The sequence below is a fragment of the Phascolarctos cinereus genome, unplaced genomic scaffold, assembly GCF_003287225.1.
Source record: "Phascolarctos cinereus isolate Bilbo 61053 unplaced genomic scaffold, phaCin_HiC Scaffold_726;HRSCAF=1367, whole genome shotgun sequence".
Classification (NCBI taxonomy): domain Eukaryota; kingdom Metazoa; phylum Chordata; class Mammalia; order Diprotodontia; family Phascolarctidae; genus Phascolarctos; species Phascolarctos cinereus.
This window is the reverse complement of record NW_027556098.1, coordinates 408,672,335-408,689,293: the sequence shown is the minus strand read 5'-3', so window position 1 is coordinate 408,689,293 and position 16,959 is coordinate 408,672,335. Positions and strand designations below refer to the sequence as shown.

Here is a 16,959-nt window from a genome sequence, read left to right as displayed (position 1 = left end):
GCTGTCAGGGGAACCTCTCGATCTAGGGTGACAGGGAGGAGATAGAGCGGCAACTCCTGGGGTAAATCATCTCCCCTCCAGAGAGGAGAGCCCTCCTTTTATATGAGGGAAGCTAGAGGCTTGTTTCGGGAGGCCATCAATTTGTGGCCTCAGAATCCCGGTCCAGAGGAACGGGTGGTGTATTGGGACAAGAGGGGCAGAGAGAACAGACCCTTCGGCCCTGCTCCCAACTCTGGGCACCAAGATGGGAGGGGAACATTAGGCGGCTAAGATGGGGTGGAGGGCACCAAGTAGAACATGGGGAGGGGTATGTGGCTGAGCCCATAATGGCTCTTTGTTGACCCTTGTATTTACCACTGGGTGGGGAGAAAGGTGGCACTTGGTTGCTGGGGGCTCGTGCTGAAGCGCATCCACACGCATGTCCAGTGACTGGCGGGGCAGGGCAGGGCAGGGCGGGGCCAAGGCATTGTAATCTGGGGGCAGGGGGAGCTCAGTTGGTATGGTGGGGTGGGGTGAGGCAGGGCAGGGACAGATGGCAGAGCTGGCTCGGCGGGGACCACCCTCCAGTAACCTCCTTTCCTGGTGTTCTGGTCCAACCAGTTTGCCGGGGCTGGCGGCGCCCAGAGGGGAGGCAGGAGGCCCAGAGGGCCCGTCTTCTCCAGCAAGGCCTCAACATTTGTGACCAAGGGCAGTACTGCCCTAGGAGGGGGCTCAGCTCTCTTTTCCCCAATCCCTCCTCTCAGGAAGGGAAACGGAGGCCTAGCTCAGGGTGGACCACATGAATCATAAAATCTCAGAGATGGATAAGACCTCGGAGGGCTGCTATTCTAACCTGTGTCTGAGGAGTCCCCCGGCAGCATCCCTGACTATAAGAGTCACCCACACGAGTAGAGAATTCTAGGCCTGGGTTTAGCAAGGGCACCTTTCCAATGGTGACTTCTTCAAATGGGGAGGGGAAACGGATTCCCATCACCAGGTTCTACCATCCAGAGGAAGGCTAAGTGCCCCGAGCCTTCAGGCACTGCCCACTGCCCACCCTGGGTTCTGCCATCCATTGGGGGAGGGGAGAGGCTTTTCTTGGAACACGATAGTCCATTCTGCATCAGGGTCCAGAGGAGGGTCTCCGACAACAGAACCCATCCCGCTCAGCAACCCCGGAACCGATCTGGGTCCGGGGGGGAGCTCATCCCGAGCCCAGGGTGGGGGGGAGGGGCGAAGGCCCTGGCAGTTTCGCACTCCAGAGAGGGGGGGGGCGGGGCGGCGGAGAGGGCGCTGTCCCTGGGCGGCACAAGTGCGGTTCTCTTTCCCCCGCTTGGGCCCCGGGGCCGGCGGCGGAGGCTCGAGGGCACCGGCCGGGCCATGGCCACCATCCAGTCTGAAACTGACTGCTATGACATCATCGAGGTCCTAGGTAAGGGGACCTTTGGTGAGGTGGCCAAGGGCTGGCGACGGAGCACGGGCGAGATGGTGGCTATCAAGATCCTGAAAAACGATGCGCACCGGAACCGCATCATCAAGAATGAGCTGAAACTCCTGCGCTGCATGCGGGGCCTGGACCCCGACGAGGCCCACATCATCCGCTTCCTTGAGTTCTTCCACGATGCCCTCAAGTTCTACCTGGTCTTTGAGCTGCTGGAGCAGAATCTTTTTGAGTTCCAAAAGGAGAACAATTTTGCGCCTCTGGCAGCCCGTCACATCCGCACGGTGACGTTGCAGGTGCTTCGGGCCTTGGCCCGGCTCAAGGAACTGGCCATCATCCACGCTGACCTCAAACCAGAGAATATCATGCTGGTCGACCAGACACGTTGTCCCTTCAGGGTCAAGGTTTGGGGACAGGGGTCCAGAAGAGAGGGACGGGTGGGGGCGGGAATCCTCTCTTCTCACCGACCCCTCAGCCCTTTTAGGACACCCCCAAGCCTACTCCCACCCTTCTGTCACCCAGGGCCTAAGACCCTCACACATCTAAGGTGGGACCCCTCTGCTTCCGAGTTCCCTTCCCGGCCTCCTTCCCATCCTCACCTACTGTACTTCCCTTAGGCCAACTCCCACCGCTGACCTGCATCCCCTCCATCCCAACACCCCAGAGGAGAAGCTCCTCCCCATCCTGCCTCCTGACCTCGTCCTGTTGGAAAGAGGGGTCGGTGGGGGCCTTAGCAATCGCTCAGGCCTCTGGGCTGGGGGGATCCACCTGGCTGAGGGCGCTGGGGGTGTGCTCACAGGTGATTGACTTTGGCTCAGCCAGCATCTTCAGTGAGGTGCGTTATGTCAAAGAACCCTACATCCAGTCCCGCTTTTACCGGGCTCCAGAGATCCTCCTGGGACTGCCCTTCTGCGAGAAGGTGGATGTCTGGTCACTGGGGTGTGTGATGGCTGAGCTTCACCTGGGTTGGCCGCTCTACCCGGGCAACAATGAATATGACCAGATCCGCTACATCTGTGAGACCCAGGGCCTGCCGAAGGCCCACCTCCTCCACGCCGCCCGGAAAGCACACCATTTCTTCAAACGGAACCCCCACCCGGAGGCCTCCAACCCTTGGCAGCTCAAGTCTTCAGCCGACTATCTGGCAGAGACCAAGGTAATGGGTGGCTTCTTTGGGTCTGGGCACGGCTGTTCGGCCTTGGCTTCCACAGGCAGAGCCTGGGGTCGAGCCCTGACGGGTTCCTGACCGCTAGGTCCGCCCCCTGGAGCGGCGTAAATACATGCTCAAGTCTCTGGATCAGATTGAGACCGTGAATGGCGGCGGGGCAGCAGGCAAGCTGGCGTTTCCAGACCGCGAGATGCTGGCGGAGTACGCGGACCTCAAGAGCATGGTGGAGCTCATCAAGCGGATGCTGACCTGGGAGTCCCATGAGCGAATCAGCCCCAGCGCTGCTCTCCGCCACCCCTTTGTGTCCATGCAGCAGCTGCGCAGCGCCCACGAGGGCACCCACTACTACCAACTGTCCCTGCGTGGCTGCCGCCTCTCGTTGCAGCTGGAGGGCCGGGCGCCCGCAGATGACGGACCGCCCTACTACCGCCTGGCGGAGGAGGAGGAGGGCAGTGGTGGCGGCGGAGGCAGCACCTATTACCAGGAGGAGAAGGCCCCTGGTGTGCAGAGGGCCATCGACCAGCTGGACGATCTGAGCCTGCAGGAGCCTGGACGGCTGTGGGGGGAAGGCCGGGCCGCGGCCTATGGTGCCAGCGAGCCGACCACCGATGCCCTGGTGCTGCCAAAGGGGGTCAGCCGGTGGGGCCGGGAGGCCGGGCCCGAGCCTATCCTGGCCTTCTATGGCAGCCGACTCACTGGGCGTCACAAGCCCCGCAAGCACCCCGCCGGATCCAAGTCTGACCCTAACTTTGGCAACCTCATCCGGCTGGGCCAGGCCTCGCCTGACGAGGGCGGGCCTGGCCGGGGTGGCGGCTGGGAGGAGGGGGAGCGGCGTGGGGCCTCCGCGGACCCCCCGGCTATCCCACAGCTAGATGGGGATGGGCCCGACGAGCGGCCTGGGGCCAAGGAGCTGACACTGGCCGCTGAGGTACCAGGGGCTGGGGGAGGGCACGTGGCAAGGGGCTGACAGGGTGGCGGGGATAGGGGTGGGGTGAGGCCAACTATAGGAAAAAGCGGGTGGCAGGAGAAGAGAGCACCAGGTAAAGGACACAGCTGCCATTAGCCCCAACTGTCTGGTGGGCAGCGACAGGCCCAGTGGTTGGGCCCGTGTGAAGGGAGGCAGAGGAGAGGATGCCGAAGGACCCCCAGGACTCCCTCCTGTCTCTGCAGAGGGCTGGCCCGGAGCTGTACGACGCAGGCGCGCCCCCCCTGCCCCCCTGCCCGGGGGAGTGGCTAAGCGACTCTGACTGGAGCTTGGAGGGCAGTGGGGGGGCTCGGGGTCAGGCCCCCCCGCCCCACCACCCCCACCCCCACGGGCCTCCCCGGGTCACTGGCTTCCTCCAGCACGTCGGCGGGCATCACTGATGGACACCCCCCTTCCCTGGGCCGTGCCAGCCACGACCTGGTGCCTGCTTCATTTGACTCCTCCCTCGCCCTGAGATGCGCTTACCTAGAAATCCAGATTATAGTTACAGAAAAAATAAATACACAGAGATTCCCCCCATCCTCACCTTTACCTCCCTCCATCCCCAGTTCCTGTGCACCTGAGAGGGCCCTGCCAGGACAGCCTGTGGGACCCCCCCCCATGGCAGGAGGGGTGCCCAGGGAAGGGGTGGCTGCTGGGGCCCGGCTCCATGACCTCTCCCATCCCCCCAGCTCTTCCTGTTTCCATAAAGGACTGTTCAGCTGCTCTGGCCTTGTGGTTCTTTGACTGGCTTGGGCCTAGGCAATGGAGACAGGAACCCCCGGGGAAGGACCCTGATCAGGAGCTCTGGGGGCCAAGAGCTATGCCTGGAATATGCTAACCACTGCCTGGTGCTCTGCACCCAACTGCACCCACCTTGCTCCCAAGTACAACCTCTGCTCATGCTAAGAGACCCAGACACGTCCCGCTCAGGTTCGCTCTCTGCTCCCCTCCCCTCCTCCCTCCTTTCTCTCCCTTCTCTCCCTCCCTCTCTCTCTCTATTCTCTTTCCCTTCTTTCTCTCTCCCTCCACCCTTTCCCTCTCCTCTCTCCTTCTCTCTCTCTCTCTCACACACACACACACACACCCCTATTCATCCTAACATGCTCCAACATGCCCTACTCACGTTCGTGAGTATACAAACACACATTGCTATCACTATCACTTGGCCTTGGGCCAGATGACTTCTGACCCCACTCGTGCCAATGCCCTCAAACACCCCTCCACTGGCGCCTGTGTAAAACAAACTGTGTCCACACTAACACACGTCTCGTTTATGCTAACTCATACTGACAATCCCCCCCACCCCGACCGGCTCCCACATCTCATCATCTATTTGGCAGCAGGCAGGCAGGTACCTCAGTGGCGGTCCGATCCCATGGCCCGCTGTCCCCCCCCCCCCAACTCTCAGCAGACACAAGGCTTGCCTCATCGACACTTTATTCTGGTTGGGATCCCTGGCTACAGATGCAGCTTCAGTGGGTGTTCAGGGGCAGGGAGGGGGCAGCCCCCAGGAGGTCCTTTCCAAGGCCCTATTTCTTCCCCTCCCCTTCATCATGAGAGGACTCCACCCCAGGGAGGGCCCGTCTGTCCCCCGATTCCACAGCCTCAAGGAGAGCTGGGAGGAGAGGGGGAGCCTCTGGCCGGACCTGGCCAGGTTCTGCCACCCCGGCTCTGCCCGGGCTCATGCCCTTCACTGCTGGGAACAGCTGGTCAAACAGCCTGCCGAGGTTTCTGAGGCAGAGACACAGATGGGAGGGAGACACAGGAGAAAGACACGGGGAAAAAGATGGAAACCAGGGAAATCCACACAAAGCTGGACAGAAGCCTCAAAAGACAGGAAGCCACAAAGACCGACGACAGAGATGGCGACAGACGCTCAGAGACGGGCAGAGACCGAGGTGCAGGGAGAGAGAGGGTAATGCAGGAGCAGGAGGACAAGACGGCAGGTCAGAAGAGACGTCACACGAGGGGGCCCCACCGTGGCCTCCGGCGACGGCGAGCTGGGGCACAGGGCGCTCACAGCAGGCGGCAGGAGTGCCCCTCGGCCAGGCCCGGGCTGTCCAGCTCGTGGCTGTACGGGGAGGCCCAGTCCCGAAGGAAGACAGCTTCGAGTTGCGTGCGCAGGCCGGGAGCCTCGCTCTGATTCACCACCAGGGCCGAGCCCGCAGTCTGTGTGAAGTAGTTGCCAGACCAGTTGGACGTGCCTGAGGGTGGGGAGCGAGAGGGTCAGGAGGACCGGCTCCCAGCCCCGGTGTCCAGGATAGAGGGGCGTGGCGCAGGGGCGGGACCTCGGTTCACTCACCCACATAGGCCGCGCGGTCCGTCACCATGTACTTGTTGTGGTTGACGCGGGCGTAAGGGATTCGCGCCTGGGCCTCATTGGAGGGGACCACGAAGAGCCTCTAGGGATGGAGAAAGGACCATGCTCAGCAAGGCAAGACCACAGAGATGGGGCCAAGGGATGGTGCACGGGGGGGGGGGGGGGGGGGGGAGGTGCGGAAGGCCAGGGACACAGGGACAGGATCAGACAAAGGGCAGGGCGTGGCTGGAGGAGGAGGAGGAGCACGTGGTGGCTGACCACAGATGTCAGGAGCAGTCTCCTTACCACCTGCACGTCGTAGTGGGTGTGGTTGTCCTGCAGCGCGGCCAGGGACAGTAGGAAGGGACGCAAGGCGGGGCTCCGAGTGGCCCCAGCAGCTGACCAGAAGTCTCACCCGAACTCCTCGCTCAAAGGCCGCTCGCCGTAGGGCATCGTCGATGGCTGGCCAGAACCTGGGGAGGGGGCCTCCATGCTGAGCCACCCCTCGGCTTCCTTCCCTCCCACCCACACCCCATTCCCACACGGCCTCTCCATCAGAGTCCTTTCGTCCTTGACACAAACTTCCCCTCCACCCCCGACACATAGGCCACACACACCTTCGAGGGTGGGAATATTCCATGATGGGCAGGTAGTTCATAACAGCAACATAGACAAAGTCTCGGGCATCATTCACCAGGCTGAGCAGGGCGCGCAGGTCCGGGGTGCGGCCCCCAGGGCACAGCGACGGGGGAGCGCTCTGCGGGGGGCCAGAGAGAGAATCAGTACAGCTACCTCTCTCTCTCCTCCCTGCCCCCAAATCTTGGAATAGGGCCCGGGAAGGAGGGCAAAGTCAGACAAAGGGCCAGAGGGCACAGGGGTGGGGACTACGGCAGGGTGGGCTCCTTACCGAGAGGAAGGCCTGGGAAGAGGTCCCATTGAGATGCAGCTCCATGGGGGTCTCCAGGTTGTAGTGGGTGGTGTAATTATCTGGCCAGGGGGAGGGGATGCTGCTGTCCTGCCGGCCCAGATACCAGTATGCCTCGAACACTTTGGCCAGGTCCTGGGCCAGGCAGCTGCAGTTGTAGACCACCACCCCTAGCTCCTTCACCTGCAGGAGAGATGCAGAGAGCTCTGGGAGGGCCGCCCCACACTTGGGCCCCTCAGGGAGCAGCCGCCTGTGCTCACCCCCACCCGCTCCCTCTCGCCCAGCCCAGTGGGGCTTTAGGGGACCAGGGTCAGCATCAGCCTTAGTCCTCACATCCACAGGAAACAGTAAGTGAACAGCCAAGTACTGGGTTGCCTGCACAGAACCTCAGGGTCCTATCTAGAAAACTGGGTGATATTTGTGATTTGTACTCTAAAGAGCTCAGGATCACGGATCTAGAGATGCAAGGGACCACAGAAGCTAGTGAGTCCAACGCCCTCATTTTACAGATGAGGAAACTGAGGCCCAAGGGCACCAACTTGGTCACACTGTGAGGCTGTGAGCCCCTTTCCAGAGGAAAGCACTGATGGGGAGCCCCACCATCATATCAAAACAGAGGGCACTCAACAGCTGCATCCAGGTGGGGAGGGCACAGTACCCTCCCCCCCCCGGCCCACACCCCGACTTCTTGTTTTCATCCTTAGCACCAGCCAGGTGAGGCCTGAGAGGTAGAGAGCGCCCACCAGTGGGTCTAACGGCTACAGAAGCCCTTGGCCATCCTCACTGCCCCCAGGGGGCGAAGGTCAGAAGATAAACCAGGGTGAAGAGAGGAGGGGGAGGGCGGCGGGGCTGGAGGTGCCAGAACGCCAAGGGTGAAGACCTGGCTTCATCTTAATGGCTGAGCAAAAGCAGGGTCCGGGCTGGATCATCCCTCCCCGTGCTTGGTACACTGGGCGAGGAAGGAAGAGTTCAAATCCAGCCTCAGACACTTACTTACTGGTTAGCTGTGTGACCCTGGGCAAGGAACTTAACCACTAGTTGCCTCAGTTTCCTCATCTGTAAAATGGGGATAATAATAGTTCCTACTTCCCAGGGTTGTCATGAGGGTTGAATGAGATCATGACTGCAAAGCTTTGAGCGCAGTGCCAGGCACACAGCAGGTGCCGTATAAATGTTAGCTACTACTATTAGCCATTATTACTAAGAGCAGTTTGTGGGGCTACACGTGCAGGATGGACCCCAGGCAGGGAAGGCCTGGTTGTGTGTGTGTGTGTGTGTGTGTGTGTGTGTGTGTGTGTGTGTGGTCTGTCCAAGGCTTCTATTTTAGCCTGGGAGACAAGGGGTACCAATGGCAGAAATGGTGCTGAGCCCTACCAGGACAGCATATTTGACGCCTCCCCATCGCCCCCATGGTCTTGCCTCTCACATCCACACCTCTGATGCACACGTGCTTCTCTCAAGTCCTCCTCCTGGGACGCAGGCCCCCTACCATCCATCCTCACCCTCTGTGAGCTCCTCAGGCCTGTTCCCAAATCACTGGGATTGGTACATGACTGGGCATAGCCTGCATTTACCCACTTTCTCTTTCTGGCCTCTACACTCCCACATGCCTGTCTGATAGGGTGCAAGCTCTCGGCCAGTCACCATGGCTTGGACTTGCATTCCCAAGGCCTTGTGTGCTCCCTAGCACACAGTAGGTGCCGACTGGTTGGTCTTGACTTCAGGTCACTGTTTATCCACTAGGCCACCTGGGGACTCCAATGACTGCTCCCTTTGTGGTCTCTCTGCTGGATCAATGACCATTTCCTAGGTCCCCCAGGGCCTTCCCAGACCATCTTTCCACTCCTCTTCCACATTCTGTCTCAGGGATCTTGTAGATGGTCAGCGCTTCAACCAATACATCCAGGCCCAATCTTTCTTCTCAGCTCCCATCCCACCCTGACTGCTGCCCATCTCCATCTGGACGGCCCATGGCCAAGGCCAACTCAACATTCCCACAACAAACCTGCTCACCCAGATGCTCCTTCATCAGGCCACGAGTGACCCCCAAGGCCCTGTCCTGGGCCCTCTTCACTCTTCCCGTCTCTTTGTGCTCAGTGATCTCCTCAACTCCCACGGTCTAGCTGTCATTCCTAGGAGATGGCCCCCAGAGCTGGGCTCTCTCCGGAGTGATGGTCCTGCCCTGCTGGCCATCTCTCTGGGCAGGCATCTCAAACTTAACACACCCAAAATGGAATTCCTGGTGTTTCCCCTCAAACTCACTTCCCCATCACTCTTGAAAGCACGCTCCCCTCCTGGTTACCAAGCTGGCAACCTCGGTGCCATCGTCAGCTTCTCGCACTCATTCCACGTGTCCAATCCACTGCCACATCTGGCTGTTCTGTCCACAACACCTCCGTCTACAGCACCCCAGCCTAGGGTTTCATCCCTCGCCTCTTACCAGGATGATTACATGTATAACTGTACATTGTTTCTCCCTTCAGAACGGAAGTTCCTTGAGGGCAGGGACCGCTTCTGGATTTTTCTTTGCATCCTCAGCACAGATGCTAGATTTCTGATGGATAAGCCCAGGCCTCCCCCAAGCCTCCCCATTTCTTTTGAGGGCCTCATCATCCTTCCAGGCCCCCAGTTCACACCCTCTGAGTCCTTGTTCCCTCCTGCTCCCCCGGATCCAATCGGCTGCTAAGTCTTAGCTCAGCTCAGTGCCTGGCACACAGTAGGTGCTTCATCAATGTTTATGGATTATCGACTGAAGTCTGGCTGACTCTACCTCCATTGCACCCCTTCACTCATTCAGCTGCCATCTTGGTTTGGGTCTGCATCCCCTCTCAATGGCCTCCTAATTGATCTCCTGCTTCTCCCCAGGGCATCCTCAACACAGCAGTCAAAACAAAGTCCCTGAGGCACAGAACCGACCCTATTCCTTATCCACTCAAAAACTATGTCAGTAATTCCCCAAGGCTTCTACTAAGCTCCTCAACCTGGTACTTCAGGCTCTTTACCGTGTGGCTCTAATTTAACTTTCTACCCTTATTTCTTACTTCATAAATGCTTGTCATGAACTCTCTGTTGTAGCCCCAAGAACTAGGAGTCCTTCCTTGAACCTGATGTGTTTTCTCAGCCCCAAGCATCATTCCAGATGCCCACCCCACACCTGTGGGGCCCGCCCTCCCTTCCTCATCTGTGGCTCTGGGAACCCTAGACTTCCTTCGAGGATTCCTTGTTATCCCCACCCCAGCCCTGTAAGCCCTCCTGGATCCCAGCAGTGGCTATGTTTCTCCCTCCCTTCTCAGACTGTCTTGTGTTAATCTGGACATTAACCATGTCATATTCCTCTGGAAGAATGTAAGCTCTGGGAGCCCTCGCAGTCTGCTTCTGAACCTGGCTTGCTAGGGCCTTCTGGAATTTTATTCCGAAATTTAATAAGATGGCTGAATTAGGAAAAAGGGGAACTAGTTGAGAGGGAGTAGGGGGGTGGAGGGAGGATGCCCTCACATCCCCCAATTCCCTGGAGCCTTCTCGGGGGAGGCAGCATCCTTAGCTCCATACCTGGGTCAGAGAACGCCAGTCCATGTTGGCACTGCCAATGTAGATATGGGTTTGATCCACCACCCAGAACTTGGTATGCAGGACACCATGGGTCAGTTTCTGCATGTCCACCATCCGTACCTGGGCCCCTGGGGGAAAGGGAAGAGAGATGCTGGGTCCTTCTTCCCTGGCCGGCCCCAGCTCCTTCTCCCCGGGCTCCCAACACTCACCGCTCTTCAGAAGGCTCTGCAGGTCAGCCTGGGGTTGGGGACCCCTGGGCTTGCTGACAGCCACGCGCACAGACACGCCCCTTGGGGCCAGCCTCTGCAGCTGCCTGAGAATCTCCTCACCCTAGGAAAGAGAAACAAGCACGATGCCCAGGTGCCCTCTGGCAGGCCGAGGGCCCTCTCTAGGGCACAGGTCTCTGTTTACCAAACAGAGGGGCTGGATCAGACACCCGCCCCAACGTTCCCTGATGTGGGACGTGGTGGAGGGGCTGTCCTGCTGGCCTCAGCTTGGCCCTCCCTGCCCCTTCCCCCACCTTTTCTAGTCCTCCTCCCCACATCAGCCCCCGCCTGGTTCCCAAGCTGGGCCGGGCACGAGCAGGGGGACACCTGCTGGGCAGAAGGCTCCTGGGTCTGGGTGTCGTTGTTGGTGAGAGTCCAGTAGAAAGAGGCGATGTCAAGGCTGTGCTGGGCACCGGCCATCAGGTCTAGCCACGCCTGGCTGATGGAAGGGTGGACAGGACCCTTGGGGAAGGTAAGGCCCTCAGGGATGCTCTCTACCAGGACAATCCTGGAGGGAAAGAAAAAGGGGAAGGATCAGGCTGTACAGCTACAAAGATTCTTCCTCTTCCCAGGCCAAGCCCCTCTGGAAGGCTCCAGTGGGGATGGGGGGTTTTTCATTGGTGCCCGCCTAAGTCTCCGTCCTGGTAGATGCCATATAAGTACACACACACACACACACACTCTGAGGATCTGCCCACTTCTGGCACCAGGGCTGGAAGCCTTTCCCCCAGGCCCAGCCTTTCCAGGGGGCACTCACTGGCAGGGATCCTCGCAGACGGAGTTGGGGGGTGGCTGGGTCCTCTCTTGGGGGGTCTTCAGCCTGGGCCACAGCAGCTGGGTGAGCAGGGCACCCAGGCCCATCGCCGTCAGTGTCATGATCAGCAGCACCCATCGGACTTTCTGGAGGAGGGGGAGGAAAGAATGGCATGGTGGGGAGGAACCCCTTGGGGAGGCTGAGCCAGGCATGACCTCCTGCCCCCCCCCACGGTGTCTGGGGACATGGAGGCAGAAAGCACTTCCCTCTGACATCAGGGGACAGCGTGCCTGGATGAGTGAGCTGTGTGTATGTGTGTGGAGGGCAGACAGAAGGGTGACAGAGGGGTGGGGAGGGGCAGGGTGAAACTGTTCTACCTTGTCTCCCGGTTTCCAGGACACAGCAGGTGAGGGAAGCTGCTCCTCGGGGCGCGGCTTCAACTGTGGGAAAAGGAATGATGAAGGACCCCTTCCAAGACCCCAGAGTGTGTGTGCGCGCATGTCTGTGCACACATATACATGGGGGGGGGGCCAAAACTGCCCCCAGGAGGCAAAGCACGCAGCCCCTGTCACAGGAGGAGCTGTCTGAGTGCCTGTGACCTCCCCAGGCTCCTGTCCTCCCTCACCTGTTGGTAGACTGTATGGAGCTTCATCTTCCTCAGCTGAACCCTGGCAGGGCCAGGCAGGGGGATGAAGGGCAAGTTCTCTCTCCAAACTGTGGGGAAGACAAGAAGGATTTCAGCCTGGGTGACCCTGGAAAGGGCCCGAGTGGCCACGGGGCAGGTCACAGGGTCTGCTGGCTGCATGCCCTACCCTCTTCCCCTCAAAAGGAGGAAACAAGTTGGCCATGAATAGGCCTTATGCAATTCCTGAGGTTTATGGTCCTCCTCATCTCCCCAAACGAATACTAGGACAGGGTCCAGAAGGAGAAAAATCCTCACAGCCTGAACTTGGATGGCCCTCTGAGGGGCATGAGGCAGTATTCTCCCACTGTGCCCATTTTACAGATGGTTGAGAGAAACAGGAATTTCCCCAGTGACCCACAGCTGGCAGGAGCCAGCTGTGCTGATCCGAGGCTGGGTTTCTGGCCTGGGCACTGCTGATAAGTGCAGTCCTCTAGGGTGCTAGGAGCTTTGGGTAGCTTGATTCCCTGCTCCTGCCCCCACCCAGGTTGGCATGGTTGGGCACAGCACCCTCTGTGACCGTCATACACCATTGTTTCCCTAGACGAACGTCTGATGGAAGGGGGGGGGGAGCGTGACTGACTGACAGACAGCAGAAGGCCCAACTCCCCCACCCACTGCAGGAATGGGGGGGGGAAGTCTGGCGGGCAGCGCAGGCTGGCTGAGACTGAGAGCCCAGGTGTCTTCCCTGGAAACCAGTCTACAAAGACTCCATCGGAGCCAACCTTACCCTACGTCACTGAGTACATTGTGAGCCCCAGTCAGCTCAGAGAAAGGAAAGGAGGGGTGGATCAGAGGACCCCCACCCTTGAGCAGTGGTGAGTAGATCGGGGCTGGGGATGGGGGGTCCAGACTCCTAGGACTGGCCCGTCTCTGCAGGCTGGCTCGAGGTCCCCAGTCAATCCCCGGCTCTCCCCAGAGGCCTTCGCCTGGGCCCAGCTCTATCTTACCTGGAAGGAGCGTCCTCCCAAAGGCCCCCGATGCCTTTCTTCTCCCAAATGGGGAGACAGGCCCGGCTGAAGGCTCCAGAGACAGCCGAGGGGCTGGATCAGTCAGCGGCTGGCCCCACCTCCCAGCCGCGGCAGAGGCGGCAGCAGCAGCCACTGAGGGCGGTACCTAGGCCTGGCCACACCTCCCTCTCCACGCCACTGCAGACCTCAGCTGGGCCTGCAGAGAAGGCGGCGGTGGCGAGCTCAGGGGAGTCCCCACCCCCGAGCCATCTCTGCTCTGGGAACAAAGCAGTCTTCCCCCACTCAGAGCAGCCAGTCTGGAGATCCCAGACACTGGGCTCTCTCCCACTCCCAGGCTGGGTGGGCGGATGGGCGCCCGGCTGAGTCACCGAGTGCGCGTGTGTGTGATAAAAGGGGCTGGTGAATGACTGACTGACAGGCCAGCAAGGCCATCTTCTGGCTCTCTGCTTAGCCAGTCGCCTCTGATCATGCGAAGGATCTGCAGTCTGATGGATAAAGTCTTCCCTTCCCCAGACAGCCTTTCCCAAGCCCTCCCTCTCTCCATCGATACGAAGTTATCCTGTGTAGAATGTGTCTGCACACGTTGTCACCTCCCCATTAGACTGGTAGCTCCTCTGGAGCAGGGATCATCTTTCGTCTCTTTTTGCATCCTCAGTGCCTGGCTCACAATAGGTGCTTAATAAATGCGTACTGACTGACTGTTAGACTGCCTGTGTGATCTTGGGCCCTCCCTCCTCTCTGGGCCTCAGTTTCTTCATCTGTCAAATAAAGGGCTTGGCCCAGATGATCCCACAGGCTCTTTCCAGCAGGAAATCTGGTGAGATCCCATTGGCCTCTGAGCCCTTGGCCCCCTCTTCTTCTTTCTGCCACCCCTGCTCCCCCAGGAGCAGCTCCCTCCAGTCCAGGGCTCCTTCACCTTTGGGTGGGGCAGTCTGGGGAAGCCTGAGGCCTCCCCTCATCTTAGCTGCCTATCTCCACAGTAAAGAAATGCTAAATTCCAGTTAGGAGTCAGTGAAAATAAAGAGGCTATCCCCTCCCCCCAAATCCCCACCCAAGTTCAGGGACGCTGAGATCTATCCACACATGCTCTATTAAGAACCTCTCACCTAGGGGCAGCTAGGTGGTGCAATGGATAGAACACTGGCCTTGGAGTCAGCAGGACCTGAGTTCAAATCCGGCCTCAGATACTTGACACTTATGAGCTGTGTGACCCTGGGCAAGTCACTTAACCCCAACTGCCTCATAAAAAATAAAGCAAAACAGAAAACCTTCTATTAGTCTCTGCTCTGCTTCATTTGGGGGCAGCTAAGTGGCACAGTGGATAGAGCACTGGCCTTGGACTCAGGAGGACCTGAGCTCAAATCTGGCCTCAGACACTTGACACTTATGAGCTGTGTGACCCTGGGCAAGTCACTTAACCCAACTGCCTTAAAAAAAAAAAAGAACCTCTCACTTAGCAAACGCGCAGGGTTGGAGATGTAGGTTTTCCAAAGGCAAACAGAAGTGGGCTGTTCCCAGCCTCTCCCTCCTCTTTGGATCACAGGACCCCAGCTTCTGGGCTGGAAGGGCCTTCAAAGTCACTGAACCCATCTCCCTCATTTTACCAAGGAGGACATGGAGGTCAGAGAGGTAGTGACTTGTCCAAGGTCACGCAGACAAGAAGAGCCACACCTCCGGGATTCCCACGTTTGCCACTGTGTCCCCTGCCTGTCTAATGGCCACCTGGCTCATGCATAGCTTGGGCCCTACTTTCCTGGCTGCCTTTGGTCCCCATGGACTCTGCATATAGGTGAGTGAGAACCAGGCCAGCAGGCCGTAGGCAGGAATGCCACCTCTGTGTGGCCAGCCCCGGAGGTACCTACCTATCTCACTGAGTGGTTACAAGGATCAAAATGTCACAATGTATGGGAAGGCAAACACTCTGGAGACCTGAAGGCTTTATGTCTACTGCTGTTAATGGAAGGGCAGCTAGGACAGCTAGGTGGTGCCCTAGTGCACAGGGCCTGGAGTCAGGAAGACTCACCTTCATGAGTTCAAATCCAGCCTTCCACACTTACTAGCTGTGTGACCCTGGGCAAGTCACTTCACCCTATCTGCCTCAGTTTCCTAATGTGTAAAATGAGCTGGAGAAGGAAGTGGCAAACCAGTCCAGTATCTTTGCCAAGAAAACCCCAAACAGGGTCACAGAGTTGGACACCAGTGACAAATGGCTGAACAAGTTGTTACTGGAGGCAGAGAACACGTTCCCCACACTGTGTACTCTCTGGGTCCTAGGGCTCCACCCTAAGGAGCACCAGGACTTGCCATACATCTCATTTCTCCCATTAGAATATGAACTCAGTCTTTGGCATACGGTAAGCGCTTAATAAATGCTTTCTCCTTCCTTCGGGAATCCAGCATGATATGGTAGCCAGGAGAGCTAATTCAATTTTGGGACTCATTAGCTTCTAGGGATAAGGAGGAGGCAGGTTCCACCCTACGACGAGACGCACATGAAACTGTTTCTTTGGGGCCACATTTGGGGCCACATTTTAGGAAGGGCGTTGGGAACCTGGAGTTTGTGCCTGGAGTTCCATTCACTGACTTGGAGACTTGCTCTGTTTGGCTCTGGGGTGGGGGTGATGACGAAAGTGGCAGAGGGCAAACTCAGGCTCGAGGCCCAGGAGAAGCTTTCCAACCTCCAGAGAGGCCAAGCATGCCATCAGCTGCCTCAGGAAGTAATGAGTTCACCGTCACTGGAGGGGTTGACCATTTGTTCGGTGAGCTTTTGAGGGAATTCTTCAAATATGGGTTGGGGAAATTCTGTGATTGTGGTCTTTATCATTCTTACTCTTAGCTCCCAGGAAGAGTGGCGTGGTGGGGAGGGCTGAACTGGACTCAGGCAAGACCTGGGGACAGACACTGCCTGCGCCCCTGGAGTCCTTCCTGACTTTTCACTGTCTCTCACATCCAGGTCGCTGCCCGGGCCTCCCAGTCATGTGACCCTAGCAAAGCTGTGCAGGCCAGAGTCTCAGCTAACTTGCCTGCGAAATGGAGAGAAGCAAGTCTTGCTCCGCCTGACTTTCTGGGTGGCCGTGGGCTGCTGTGATGCAGCCCCGGGTAAACGCCGGCTGAGCCTGGTGCCCGCACCATCCGGAGATGCCTAGGCAGAGAAGGGAGTCAGGAGGCCCGGCACTGAGCCGTCGCTCTGACCCTCCACAGCCTCAGCGTCCCCCTGTGTAAAACCGAGCTAACGGCCCCTACCGGGCACTTCCACTGGGAAGACTAGACAGGGTGAGAGGGGCCAGGACAGGCCAGTATCATCCCTGTTCATCCGCCTCAGCTGCCTCCTAGCATCTGAGGCCCCGAGCACCACTCCTGCCGCCTGGGATACACACTCCACATGCAGACGTCCACAGGCAGCTCACATTCCCCCAAACCCACCTTCCTTAGGACTTCCTTGATCATTCAGGGCCACCCACCAGGCTGTACCCTAGGAGGCCTTTTTGACTTCCCAACATCTCTTGCATCCAATGCATTGCCAAGCCTTTTCCATCCACCGCCGTGGCATTCTGTGCCCTGCTTCCTGATAGCCCTGGCACCACCTTAGTTCATCCCTTCTCCCAGACCTTCCTAAGGGGTTCCCTGCCTCTAGGCTCTCCCTGTTCCACTCCAGCTTCTCAGCTGCCCAATGATATTCCCAACGCACAGACCTGACCTTGCCCTCCCACCCCAGGCCTCACCAAGATGTTTCTGCCATTCTTTGGTGATTTTAAGCTAAAATATGATTCCTCTCCAATTGATAAATGGTTAAAGGATATGAATAGGCAGTTTTCACAGGAAGAAATTAAAGCCATCTATAGTCATAAGAAAAAATGCTATAAATCACTATTGATAGAGAAATGCAAACCAAAACAACTCTGAGGTACCACATCACACCTATCAGATTGGCCAACATGACAAAGACAGGACAACGATA

At 58.4% G+C, this 16,959-nt stretch overlaps 2 protein-coding genes across 2 annotated transcripts; one reads left to right on the top strand and one right to left on the bottom strand.

The window, feature by feature from the left end:
- Positions 1-531: 531 nt before the first annotated feature.
- On the top strand, positions 532-4,272 carry HIPK4 (homeodomain interacting protein kinase 4). The gene is made up of 4 exons (XM_020979072.2): positions 532-1,824; positions 2,220-2,576; positions 2,674-3,516; positions 3,759-4,272. Exons 1-4 carry the CDS (start codon positions 946-948, stop codon positions 3,951-3,953), a joined length of 2,274 nt encoding a protein of 757 aa, XP_020834731.2. The 5' UTR covers positions 532-945; the 3' UTR covers positions 3,954-4,272.
- Positions 4,273-4,975: 703 nt separating this feature from the next.
- PLD3 (phospholipase D family member 3) lies at positions 4,976-13,101 on the bottom strand. Its single transcript, XM_020979015.2, is given in 13 exon segments — positions 4,976-5,759; positions 5,858-5,957; positions 6,161-6,232; positions 6,234-6,327; positions 6,472-6,611; positions 6,762-6,962; positions 10,329-10,456; positions 10,538-10,658; positions 10,922-11,102; positions 11,352-11,494; positions 11,726-11,788; positions 11,974-12,062; positions 12,981-13,101. Coding segments are annotated over 12 exon segments (1,458 nt in total). The 5' UTR covers positions 12,001-12,062; positions 12,981-13,101; the 3' UTR covers positions 4,976-5,571.
- Between the last annotated feature and the right edge of the window lie 3,858 nt (positions 13,102-16,959).

What these genes read in the sequence shown, in the direction of transcription:
- HIPK4 (XM_020979072.2), top strand. Translation starts at nt 946, where the DNA reads ATGGGGAGGGGAAACGGATTCCCATCACCAGGTTCTACCATCCAGAGG. An exon ending in ACTATCTGGCAGAGACCAAG is followed by an intron (nt 2,577 to 2,673) that starts GTAATGGGTGGC and finishes CCTGACCGCTAG; the next exon opens with GTCCGCCCCCTGGAGCGGCG. An exon ending in AGCTGACACTGGCCGCTGAG is followed by an intron (nt 3,517 to 3,758) that starts GTACCAGGGGCT and finishes CTGTCTCTGCAG; the next exon opens with AGGGCTGGCCCGGAGCTGTA.